Here is a 13692-nt window from a genome sequence, read left to right as displayed (position 1 = left end):
TGCTCTCCTCTTCCCCCCTACGCTCTGGCAGTGGACTGTCCCTCAGGGTTCTCAGGTCCAGTCAGGGCCGTCTTTAATGTTAATTGGACCCTGGGAAAAAAATGTTGCTCTCCACCTGCTCTGAGACATACAATAAATATCAGCTAGACTTAAAATTAGTTTACTGTATCACATCAGGCAGTGATTGCGATTGGTTGCCAGAGGTTACAGCATATCATTACCACTTACTGACTGGTTGCTAGAGGTTACAGCACATATTACGCCTCACTAATTAGTTGCTAGAGGTTACAGCACATGATTTCTTCTTGTTGATTGGTTGCTAGAGATTACTGTACAGTAATACTGCTCACTGATTGGTTGCTAGAGGTTACAGCACATCATCTCTTCACTTCAGAGGGGCATGAGATTATTTATATATATATACACACACACACATACTTTATTTATTTACATATGGTAGAAGAAAAGGATGGACAGCCGCACTCCAAAAAACCATAAGGTTGTCTTTAATATAAAAATGGAAAAAATGCACTACAAATACAAGCAGAAAACGGGAACAGCCTACGCGTTTCACACTACAAATCAGTGCTTAATCATGGCTTGTCCATCCTTTTTTTCTTCTACCAATTGCTTCGTGCATTGCCGGAACCCTTGATCTCCTGAACCGTTGCCGATTGTTCAACATACCCACCTGGAGCGGTTACTTCCTTCCCTTTATTCACATATGAATGCTACCGGCCTCAGCAATTTACATATGAATGCTCCCGATATTTACATATGAATGGAGGTTATTTACATGTAAACACAGGGTCTGCAGGTGAGTCAACTTTTCACAACAACAGGGCAGAGCTGGGCAGCATTAGTAGCAGCACTTCATACTGAGATATCAGGACACAGCAAAGGACTAAAACTTCAAGGGACCGGGAAATTTAAAACTGGGATAGTTGGCAAGTATGAGGCAGCTGCTTTGGGCCCCACAACAATAACAGCTGCCCCTTTTGCCCTGCCTTAAAGACGGTCCTGCCTTGATCCCCTAGTGCAGTGGTCATCAACCCTGTCCTGCAGGGCCCACTAACAGGCCAGTTTTTATGTATTACCTTGGGGAGATGCAGTCTAGAATACTGCAGTCACTGAGGAGCAAATGATATCAGCTGTGATGTATTTCAGTTATCTTGCAAACCTGGCCTGTTAGTGGGCCCTGCAGGACAGGGTTGATGACCACTGCCCTAGTGCACTGCCTATGCATTGCATGTGGTTGTGGTGGGGCGCTTGCAAAGTGGCCCCATTCCCTTGAATGGGTCATACTCTGCGCCCGCCAAAAGCGCCAAGGGGTATAATTCCTGCTGTGACCACAAAGAAAAAACTTTTATCCTGCCTTATAGACGGCCCTGGGTCCAGTGCAGGGCTTAGAGATCTGCATTGGACTTGATGACAGGCTAATCAAGGCTGCTTTATTTATTTGTTTACGCATTTGTGTGTCTTTTTATTTTCTGCTGAAATATAGACTTATTTTTATAATACTTTTTTTATTCTTGGGTTTAGATACACTTTACTTTGTAAGAAAACTAGCGTGTCCCATGAAATCAGTGACATTCCGGCAGGAGAGGGGAGTAATGAAGCCGGGGGCTGATTCAGGTTAATGAGCACCTGCAGAGAGGATATAAGAAAACTGAATATCATTAGCAGACACATCAAGTCTCAGGAAAGGCTGGACGCTGCAGAAATAACAATCCATAATTCGGTGTAGGTGGGGGGATAAGGAAGGATACTCTGCGGGGAATTGGGGGAACGGAAACTACAAGGCAGGGACAAGGTCAGACGCAAGTCGTGGAACAACGGAAGGGCCAAAGGTTAAGCTAATTATAAAACAAGGTGTTAGACTTACATGGACAACAGAAAGCTACTCTACTAAAAGAAATATGTAAAAAAAAAAAAAAAAAAAGGAAGAAGAAAGGAAAAAAACGAACAAAACTAAAAATAAACAAACACTGGCACATCATTAGCAGAAGCTTGTAGTAACTCGCCATTCGGAGAGCTGTAGTGGAACAAATTATTTTTAAAACCTTTACTCACCCTTTGCCCACTTCATAATCCTAATCCTTTCCCCTCCTTTAACCACTTAACCCCCGGACCATATTGCTGTCCAAAGACCAGAGCACTTTTTGCGATTCGGGACTGCGCCGCTTTAACTGACAATTGCGCGGTCGTGCGACGTGGCTCCCAAACAAAATTGGCGTCCTTTTTTTCCCACAAATAGAGCTTTCTTTTGGGGGCATTTGATCACCTCTGCGGTTTTTATTTTTTGCGCTATAAACAAAAATAGAGCGACAATTTTGAAAAAAATGAATATTTTTTACTTTTTGCTGTAATAAATATCCCCCAAAAATATATAAAAAAACATTTTTTTTTTCAGTTTAGGCAGATACGTATTCTTCTATATATTTTTCGTAAAAAAAATCGCAATAAGCGTTTATTGATTGGTTTGCGCAAAAGTTATAGCGTTTACAAAATAGGGGGTATTTTTATGGCATTTTTATTAATATCAAAGAGCCGCCGTATAGCTACGGGCTCTCGCCCAGGAGAGCCGACCTGCCGCCGTATAATGACGGTGCGCGGTCGGCTAGTAGTTAAAATATTCATTACCATCAACACTGGTTTTTTTTTTTAATCCAAAAGACAAAAAAATACTCGCAAACATAAAATGGAATAGGCATATCAAATCACAACTCCAGCTGTAAGGTGATGTCATCAGACCATGTATACCAATATGGTAGGCCAACAGATTTCAGGGACATGCCCCCTTCAGAGTTATGCTTTTTATACATTATATCTCTGATTGGGATAAAAATGTTACAATAAATAAAAGCTGATCGGTGTTAGTACCCCTGCCAGTGGTAAATGGTTTGTCTCACCCCCTGTAAACTAATATATTTCCAGGAGAGCTTGTTCTGCTAAAAAAAAAAAAAAAGAGAAGACGTACTGTGTAAAAATAAAGGAAAGAAAGCCTAAAAAAAGAAACAAATACAGCCATCAGATCTAAGAACTGGTAAGCTGAAAAATAATAGGAGGTTTGCCTTTGGGTTTACTATCACTTTAAAAATATCAAAACGGAGCCAATTATCATGCAATAGAAGGGGAGCTCATATAAACAGTCAGCTCTTGCTCGCCAACTACTGTATGCATCAGTTTTATTCTCATCTATCACATCCTACTGTCTGCCTGTGACTTGGCATAAAAATAATGTTCTTGGTTTACCCCTCCTTACAAAGGACATGGTGTAGGAGTGACCACACACAGAGACAAACATTCACATTTCTCTAGGTTTCTAGCAGACGTGGTCCAGCAATACACACATAGGGCTTCCTATGTGTAATTAGCAATGGCAGAGAGTTTTCTAGTCGGCCTGAAGAAGTGTAATGTGAAGGTCGACTGATTCCTACTTCTTGAAGAAACGGGAACAATAATTTTACCACTTGCGTTCTTCTCTCACCCTACGGGCCAATCAAAAAGGACCACGGCAATGAGGCATATGGCTGCCCTCATATACTAGAGCTGCACGATTCTGGCTAAAATGAGAATCACAATTTTTTTTCTTAGAAGATAGATCACGATTCTCACGGCGTAACATCTTTCACATGAAAACAAAAAAATTGGGCTAACTTTACCGTTTCGTTTTTTTTTTTATTCATTGAAGTATATGTTTTCCCAAAAAATTGCATTCGAAAGACGGCTGGGAAAATACAGTTTGACATAAAATATTGCAGCAATTGCCATTTTATTCCCCAGGGTCTCTGCTAAAATTATATATTATGGGCTAGATTCAGGTAGGGAGACGTAAATTTGTGTGGGCGTAGCGCATGTTATTTACGCTACGTAGCCACAATTTAGAGAGGTGCAGTATTCACAAAGCTCTTGCTTCGTAAGTTGCGGCGGCGTAGCGTAAATCTGCCGGCGTAAGTGCGGCAAATTCAAATTGTCAAGAAGTGGGCGTGTTTTATGCAAATAAAACATGACCCCATGTAAATGACGTTTCTCACGAACTGCGCCGGCCGTGAACATATCCCAGTGCGCATGCTCCTAATCACGTCGCAAATAGTCAATGCTTTTGACGTGAATGTAATTTACGCAAAGCCCTATTCGCGAACGACTTACGCAAAATTCGACGCTGTCCCGACGTCCATACTTAACATTGGCTATGCCTCATATAGCAGGAGTAACGTTACGCCGGGAAAAAGCCTTACGCAAACGACGTAAAAAAATCCGCCGGGCGCACGTACGTTTCTGAATCGGTGTATACAGCTCAATTGCATATTCTACGCTGAAATCGACGGAAGCGCCACCTAGCGGCCAGCGTAAATATGCAACTAAGATACGACGGCGTAAGAGACTTACGCCAGTCGGATCTTTGCCTAATTTCGGTGTATCTTGCTTTCTGAATACAGAAAGAAGATACGCCGGCGCAGCTTTGAATTTACGCGGCATATCAATAGATACGCCGACGTAAATTCTTGCTGAATCTAGCTATATATATATATATTATAATGTTTGGGGGTTCCTAGTAATTTTCTAGCAAAACATATTGAATTTTAAACTTAAAGAGGCTTTAAAAGGTAAAAAAAAAAAAATCCCTAAATGGCTTCCTTTACCTTAGTGCAGTCCTCCTTCACTTACCTCATCATTCCATATTGCTTTTAAATGTCCTTATTTCTTCTGATAAATCCTCACTTCCTGTTCTTCTGTCTGTAACTCCACACAGTAATGCAAGGTTTTCTCCCTGGTGTGGAGAAAGTCTCTTGAGGGGGGAGGGGGCGAGCAGGCAAGTCAGGACACTCTACTTTGCAGATAGAAAAAGGAGCTGTGTGTTAGTGGGCGTCCTGACACTCCTGCTCACCCCCCTCACGAGACTTTCTCCACACCAGGGAGAAAGCCTTGCATTACTGTGTGGAGTTACAGACAGAAGAACAGGAAGTGAGGATTTCTCAGAAGAAATAAGGACATTTAAAAGCGAAATGGAAGGATGAGGTAAGTGAAGGAGGACTGCACTAAGGTAAAGGGAGCTATTTAGGGAAAAATAAATAAATTACCTTTACAAACCCTTTAAGAAACAAGAGTCAGAAAAAGATTTGGACTTTAAGTGGTTAAACTTGCTGCGGAAGTTAGTTACAATGTTTCCTGTAAAGAACTTGGCAGACTGCCGATATTTTCTTTTGACAGCTGAGTGAGTAGATAAAGTCTCTCCACTTGTTATATGAAAGAATCGGCAAACTCTGCATTGGAGATGACAGGGGGGTTAAATCGATATCACGATTTTTTAGTTCTATTGTATACATTACTAATTTATTACATGTATTTATACTGTATATATCTATTTTATAATTTAAAGAGGAACTTCACCCAAAAGGGGAAGTTCCACTTGTTTGCATTCCCCCTCCACTGCAACATTATGCACTTTTTTGGGGTGGGAAAAAACGGGTACCTGCTCCCCTCTTCCGGTCAGATTGCCGACGAACTGTGTGGAAGTTCGGCCTCCTCAGCCGCTATTAGTATTTGTAGCGGATGACTTAATTTTTCAGGGGGGAGACTGAGCTCCTCTTTAACCACTTCAGTCCCGGAAGATTTAGCTGCTCAATGATTGGGCCATTTTTTGCGATACGGCACTGCATCGCTTTAACTGAAAATTGCGCGGTCGTGCGACTTTGTACCACACAAATAGAGCTTTCTTTTGGTGGTATTTGATCATCTCTGCGGATATTAAAGAAAAAAAAAGAAGAGCGACAATTTTGAAAAAAAAAAAAAAAACACAATATTTTGTACTTTTTGCTATAATATCCCAATTTTTTTTTTTAAAAAGCAAATTTTTTTTCCTCAGTTTAGGCCGATATGTATTCTTATACATATTTTTGGTAATAAAAAAATCATAATAAGAGTATATTGATTGGTTTGCGCAAAAGTTATAGCGTCTACAAAATAAGGGATAGATTTATGGTCTTTTTATTATTTTTTTATTTATTTTTTTAACTAGTAATGGCGGCGATCTGCGATTTTTAAATCGGGACTGCAACATTATGATGAACAAATCGGACACTTGACACAATTTTGGGACCATTTATACAGCGACCAGTAGTATAAAAATGCACTGATAACTGTGTAAATGTCACTGGCAGGGAAGGGGTTAACACTAGGGGGCGATCAAGGGGTTAACTGTGTTCCCTAACGTGTGTTCCACCTGTAGCGGGATGGGAGTGACTAGTAGGAACTCACAATCTCTCTTTCCTCACAGAACTGGGATGTGTGTGTTTGCGCACGCACAAAGTCACACGTCCCTGTTCTGCCTCTTGTGCCTGTGATCGCGGCCACCGGCCACGCACATCGGCGCCTCCGGGGGTGCGTGCGCTCCTGCTAGCCTGCTTAAAGGGACCGACATACAGCTACGATGGCTCGCGGGATCGTGCCGACCTGCAGCTGTAGAATGACGGCGGATGGACAGCAAGTGGTTAAGTTGCATTTCTAGAGCACTTTTCTCCCTGGGAGCTCAAAGCTCTAATGCTTTGTACACAGGATCGGAATTTCCGATGGAAAAAGTCAGACAGACTTTTTCCATTGGATATTTTGATCGTGTGTAGCCCCATCTGAGTTTTTTTAATCAAATATTGCGATGATTTCCGTCAGAGTTTAGATATAGAACCTGCTTGCAGAGTGGCCCGTATCAATGGGCCCGTGCCCCACTCCATCCAGCCAAGTGAGAAACATGGGTGTCATATTTGACAATAAACTTTCATGGATTCCACAGGTGAGGAACTGTACCAAGAATGCCCTTTACTATCTTCGGATGCTGCGACGGGTAAAACATCTGCTCTCCCAAACACACAGAAATACACTAGTACAGGCCTTAGTCATCTCACGTCTTGACTTTTGCAATGTGGTATACCTTGGACTCCCTATTAAATGGCTCTGCAAGCTGCAGCTGGTGCAGAACCAGGCAGCTAGGTTGATTACGGGGACCTCAAGATGGGACCATATATCACCCGTTCTCAGACTACTTCATTGGCTCCCATGCGCAAGGAGGATCGAATTCAAGGCTTTGTGTGTTATGTTCAGGGCCTTCAAACAACATGGCCCACTGTTCATTAATAACATGGCCATACATTACCACCCCCCCAGGGCACTGAGATCGGCCGATCAGGACTTTGCTGTCATCCCTCTAGTAAGGTTGATTTCGTTCGGTGGCCGATCCTTCAGAGCCAGAGCCGCCTCGCTTTGGAACCTTCTCCCGTTGCCTTTGAGGAAGTCCACTGTTCTTATTACCTTCAGAAAGGCTCTGAAAACCTTCCTCTTTGGGGCAAGTTGATTATGACCACGCCTATTAAACTGACCTGGCCCCTCCTCCCCTCACCCTATGTCCCCCTCACTCCAAACCCCCTTGCTACCGTTTGTTTTTATTGTTGATATTTTATATGGTTTCTCTTTCTTTTATGTACACGAGCCATCAGTTCGTCTACGAAGTCTTTTTTCTTTTTTCTCTTGGATTGCTTTTTGGTCCAGAATAGACCAGCGGACCTCCTTCCAGCGCTTAGACACACCCTTCAGGGTGTATGTGGCGCTGTAAGGAAATATTAAAATCAATCAATCAATGTTCTATTTTCCGTCAGAATTCCGATGTGATTTGGCCGGGGTAAAACCTGATCTTGTGTACAAGGCATTAGGCGCCAACTTGGGCACACTCAATGGAGCCAATCAACCTACCAGCATGTCTTCGACGTGTGGAATGAAACCAGTTTACCCAGAGAAAACCGATGCGGGCACAGGAAGGAGACGCAGAACTCCAGTGTCCTAGTTGGAACCCCTGTGCCTGAAGGCAGATGGACTAACCACTGAGCCACATTGTTTTAAAAAGTCTAAAGACTAATGGCACTTATTTTGTTAATTTATAGATTAAAAATACCTTATATTCTGTTGTCTCAGCTGTCCCCATATTGCTTGTGGGCATGTGTGCCATCACAACGGGCAGCGGCGTCGGAAGTGCCCGCCCTGTTGTGATGGCAGCAAAGAAATCTCGCAATGAAGTCTCGCGAGGCTGAGCGGCGGCAATCCACACTGACTCCTGGGAATTATGAGACCAAGCTCCCAGGAGACAGTAGTGTGCTGCAGGAATGACGTTATCAGCCATGGGTGGGAGAAGGAGGAAGTAAAATGAAAAAGATTATAAACATGGTAAGGTGACAGAAAAAAAAAAAAGAAGATAGATGATGAAATTATTGCCATATATGTTACATAAGAAAAAAAGTAAAAAAAAGTGGGTGGAACTCCGCTTTAAGTGGGTAAACTGACCACCTTTACCGTTCATTCCTTTGTTCTAAAAGAAGGAAATGCTTCAATGATGTTGTGATAAACTTGGCATGCTGCCTGGTTTTCTTTTTTTTTACAGCTGCCAGCAGTGAGCAGAGAAGGGCTCTGCACTGAATCGAGGAAATGCTGTCTTAGGATCATGAAGGGAAGGGGGTTGAACCACTAAGCTGCTTATATAGCTGCTTTTCCACTTGCATTTTGCGAGCGGAAAATGAGGGTTGCCGAGGAGCTGGGCTGCCTGGGATTAGGGGGGGGGGGGTGTGAGCACCGCCGGCGGGCGAGGTTGATCGGGAGCCGTTCTCCCGGTGGAAGAGTGACTGGAGTTAGAGGAGAGCCGCGGGATCACCGAGCGGTAAAACACACTGTAACAGGGTTACATTGAAACTGTCTCCGCTCTGCTCACTGATCTCACACAGCCCCGCCTCCTCCTAACCCCACGCCTGTGATAGACAGAATACATCCATCCCAGCATTGGACCCGCGTTCTGTCACAGGCACGGGGTTAGGAGGAGGCGGGGCTATGTGAGATCAGTGAGCAGAGCGGAGACAGTTTCAATGTAATGCTGTTACAGCGTGTTTTACCGCTCGGTGATCCTGCGGCGCTCCTCTAACTCCAGTCACAATCCAGCCACCCCCTCTCACTTCCTCTCACTTCCTCCGGCTTGGCAAGCCGGAAATGGGGCCACTGGTAAGCCGGCAATGGGGCCACTGGTAAGCCGGCAATGGGGCCACTGGTAAGCCCGCAATGGGGCCACTGGTAAGCCCGCAATGGGGCCACTGGTAAGCCCGCAATGGGGGCACTGGCAAGCCCGCAATGGGGGCACTGGCAAGCCCGCAATGGGGGCACTGGCAAGCCCGCAATGGGGGCACTGGCAAGCCCGCAATGGGGGCACTGGCAAGCCCGCAATGGGGGCACTGGCAAGCCCACAATGGGGGCACTGGCAAGGCCGCAATGGGGGCACTGGCAAGGCCGCAATGGGGGCACTGGCAAGGCCGCAATGGGGGCACTGGCAAGGCCGCAATGGGGGCACTGGTAAGGCCGCAATGGGGGCACTGGTAAGGCCGCAATGGGGGCACTGGTAAGGCCGCAATGGGGGCACTGGTAAGGCCGCAATGTGGGGCACTTGTAAGGCCGCAATGTGGGGCACGGTGAAGGCTGCAATGATGGGCACAGTTCACCCTGCACTGATGGGCACTGGCGAGAATGTCCTGAGGGGAACTGATAAAGTTGTTGTTAATATTTATTTTTGTAATTTATTTTTGACATTTTGAGCCCTGTTATATAGCATTTACAATTTATGCAGCATTCAACATTTTATTGTACATATAAATTCCTGTCAGGAGCCAATAGACCTACAAGCAGGTTTTTGGAGCGTTGGAGGAATCTGGAGCACACAAAAGGAAACCCAGGCAAGCACAGGGAGAACCTGCAAACTGCATGCTGGTGGTGTCCTGATTGGAATTTGAATCGAGGACCCCAGTGCTGCACAGCAGGAGTGCTAACCACCAAGCCTCTGTGCTACCCTCTGATCACCAAATACCCATAGTCATTGTTCCAGACTCTCAGTGCAGATCAGCACTGTGCACTCCCTGCAAATTAAAATGATTAGTAAGGGTTATCGAAATCAAAAAGGAAGGCAGTGGGAAAAATCAGTAGAACTTACTTCATATTCTCTACATTGCGCCCCCTAACGGCACATATGGGAATAGCCAGTATGGCCAACGTCAGGATCCAGCCATTATAGAAAGCCATTTTGCAGAAGTACTTGAAGGAGATGCTCCATTCGTAGAGGAGAGGGAAAGCCACCAGACAGACGACGAGAAGCCACTGAGCCACAGACAGCTCCATCGCACCTTGATAAAGAGAGAGGAGAGAGAGTGAGCTGGGAGGAAGACTGGTGATTGGGAGAAGGCATGCATGGGGCCAAAATTATATTATATATATAGATATACATATATACATACATACACACACACACATTATATATTACACACACATACACACACACACACATTTTCATACATCATCGATGGGCAGAGTTCAATGGGATGCGATAGAAACTCAGTGGCCCAGATTCAAGAAGCAATTGCGTCTGCGTAACCATAGTTACGCAGCGCAATTGCTTACTTGCGCCGGCGTTTCGAATGCTCCTGATTCAGGAACCTTGTTACGCCGACGGCAGCCTAAGATATGACTAGCATAAGGCTTTTATGCCAGTCATATCGTAGGCTGCATTCTTACGTTGGCCGCTAGGGGGCGTTCCCGTTGTGGTCAGCGTATAGTATGCAAATTGCATACCAACGCCGATTCACAACCCTACGCGAGCCCTGCGTACGTAGTTTACGTCGTTTGCGTGCGTCGGGTTTCGCGTAAGGCTGCTTCTGCTAATAGCAGGGGCAGCCAATGCTACGTATACCCGTCGTTCCCGCGTCGCAAAGTTTAAATTTTACGTCGTTTGCGTAAGTGAATCGTGAATGGCGCTGGACGCCATTCACGTTCACTTTGAAGCAAATGACGTCCTTGCGACGTCATTTGCCGCAATGCACGTCGGGAAAGTTTCCCGACGGAGCATGCGCACTACGCTCGGCGCGGGAACGCGCCTAATTTAAATGATCCACGCCCCCTACGGGATCATTTAAATTACGCGCCCTTACGCCGGGCATTTTTGAGGAGCGCCCATGCAAATTACGTGGCTACTGCTTCGTGAATGAAGCGTAGCGCAAATAATTTGCGGGGGCGCAGGGCAAAAAACGGGACGCTGCGCCTCCGTAAGGAGTGCGCAGCGGTACCTGAATCTGCCCCACTGTTCTTTGTACACACTACAAGTCCGACTCTCACATTTGTACACAGTTGTATCCTTGCTCCATTTCCCCTTCGTTTCTTCACAGTCTACTCGTAATTTTTAAAGGCACTTTCACTTCCTCTAATAGAATTGCCATCTAAAGCATCCATTCCGGACCTCCCTTTTATATGTCCTTAGTTCTAAGAAGTTCTGAAATCATTCCAACCACCGAAACCCAATCCTGCCAACATGTACTGACTTCTAGGAATCATTCACATCCGAGAGTTGAGCTGCATAGATCAATGCCCGCTCAAAGCAAGGGCACACATTTTATATATACAGTGGGTATAGAAAAGAATCACCCCCACCCCTTTTAAAATAATCGCATTTTGTCGCTCTACAGCCTGAAATGAAGACAGTTTTTGTTTTATCCAGCTTTATGTATAACATCCAAGTTATAAACAAACACCAACATGTCAGAAAAAAAAAAAAAAAACAGAAATCAGAGGCCCAGATTCAGGTACGATTTGCCCCTTTTTTACGGAGGCACAGGGCAGCGTTTTTGCCCTGCGCCCCCGCAAATTATCTGCGCTGCGCGCGATTCACGGAGCAGTAGCTCCGTAAATTGCGTGTGCGCTCTTTAAAATTGCCCTGTGTAAGGGCGCCTAATGTAAATGATCCCGTAGGGGGCGGGAATCATTTAAATTAGGCGCGCTCCCGCGCCGAGCGTAGAGCGCATGCTCCGTCGGGAAACTTTCCCGATGTGCATTGCGGCAAATGACGTCGCAAGGACGTCATTTGCTTCCAAGTGAACGTGAATGGCGTCCAGCGCCATTCACGAATCACTTACGCAAACGACGTGAAATTCAAATTTCACGACGCGGGAACGGCGGGTATACTTTAGCATTGGCTGCCCCTACTATTAGAAGAGGCAGCCTTACGCTAAAGACGCCGTACGGAAACGACGTAACTTGCGTACGCAGGGCCCGCGCAACATTGTGAATCGGTGTTAGTATGCAATTTGCATACTATACACTGAGCACAATGGGAACGCCCCCTAGCGGTCATCGCAAGAATGCAGCCAAAAATCTGCGTGGCATAAGAGCCTTATGCCACGCAGATTTTAGGCTGCAGTCGGCGTTACGATGTTCCTGAATCAGGAGCATTCGTAACGCCGGAGCAAGTAAGCAATTGCGCTGTGTAACCTATGGTTACGCAGGCGCAATTGCTTTTTGAATCTGGGCCAGAGTTGGAAAAAGGATCTCCCCCTTGTGTCAGCATTTTATTGAACCACCTTTTGCTTTAATTACAGCCTTTAGTCTGTTGGGATTTGTCTCTACTAACTTTTCACATCTAGGGGCAGATTTACGTACAGCCCTACGCCGCCGTGACTTACTTTTTTTTTTCGAATCCTCAAAGAATGCGCGCCGTAAGTTACATCGGCGTAGTGCAACTTTGGCGGCGTAAGGGCGCGCAATTCAAATCGATGTGATGGGGGCGTGTTTTATGTAAATACGTTGTGACCCAACGTAAACAACGTTTTTTTTTTTTTTTAACGGCGCATGCGCCGTCCGTGGGGGTATCCCAGTGCGCTCGAAATTAAACCAGAACAAGCCAATGCTTACGACGGTGATGTCATTCTATGCAAATCCCTATTCCCGAACGACTTACGCAAACGACGTAAAAAAATTCTAATTTCGACGCGGGAACGACGGCCATATTTAACATTGAGTACGCCACCATATAGCAGCTATAACTATACGCCGGAAATAGCCGAACGCAAACGACGTAAAAAAATGCGCCGGCCGGACGTACGTTCGTGGATCGCCGTATCTAGCTAATTTGCATACTTGACGCGGAATTCGACGGAAACGCCACCTAGCGGCCAACGTAAAATATACACCTACGATCCGACGGCGTACTAAGACGTACGCCTGTCGGATCGATCCCTCATTCCGTCGTATCTTGTTTTGTGGATACAAAACAAAGATACGACGGGGGAACTTTGAAATTACGCAGCGTATCAATAGATACGCCGGCGTAATTTCTTTGTGGATCTGCCCCCAAGACTTTGCAATATTTGCCCATTCTTCTTCTTTGCAGAACTGCTCAAGTTCAGTTAAATTTGATGGTGACAGTTTGTGGACTTCGGTCTTCATGTTATTTCACAGATTTCCTATGGGGTTTAAAGTGATTGTAAAGCTTCAAGTTTTAATTTTTTTAACCACTTAAGACCCGGACCTTTAGGCAGGTAAAGGACCTGGCCAGTTTTGGGATTCGGCACCGCGTCGCTTTAACTGACAATTGCGCGGTCGTGCGACGTGACTCCCAAACAAAATTGGCGTCCTTTTTTCCCCACAAATAGAGCTTTCTTTTGGTGGTATTTGATCACCTCTGCGGTTTTTATTTTTTGCGCTATAAACAAAGATAGAGCGACAATTTTGAAAAAAATTCAATATTTTTTACTTTTTGCTATAATAAATATCCCCCTAAAACATATAAAACATATTTTTTTTCCCTCAGTTTAGGCCGATACGTATTCTTCTACCTATTTTTGGTTAAAA

General features: G+C 45.0%; 1 protein-coding gene across 3 annotated transcripts in view; it reads right to left on the bottom strand.

Annotated features, from left to right (window-relative positions):
- The window catches only part of AGPAT1 (1-acylglycerol-3-phosphate O-acyltransferase 1), a 113097-nt gene that overhangs the window by 41907 nt on the left and 57498 nt on the right, over window positions 1-13692 (bottom strand). For all 3 annotated transcript variants that reach the window (XM_040323044.1, XM_040323042.1, XM_040323043.1), the window contains exon 4: window positions 10010-10199. In XM_040323044.1, the coding sequence (XP_040178978.1) occupies window positions 10010-10199 (190 nt within the window). The remainder of the gene's footprint in view (window positions 1-10009; window positions 10200-13692) is intronic.

Source organism: Rana temporaria, chromosome 9 (genome assembly GCF_905171775.1).
Source record: "Rana temporaria chromosome 9, aRanTem1.1, whole genome shotgun sequence".
NCBI classification, from domain to species: Eukaryota; Metazoa; Chordata; class Amphibia; order Anura; family Ranidae; genus Rana; species Rana temporaria.
Note: the sequence above shows the minus strand (reverse complement) of the source record. Positions and strands in the feature narration are given on the sequence as shown.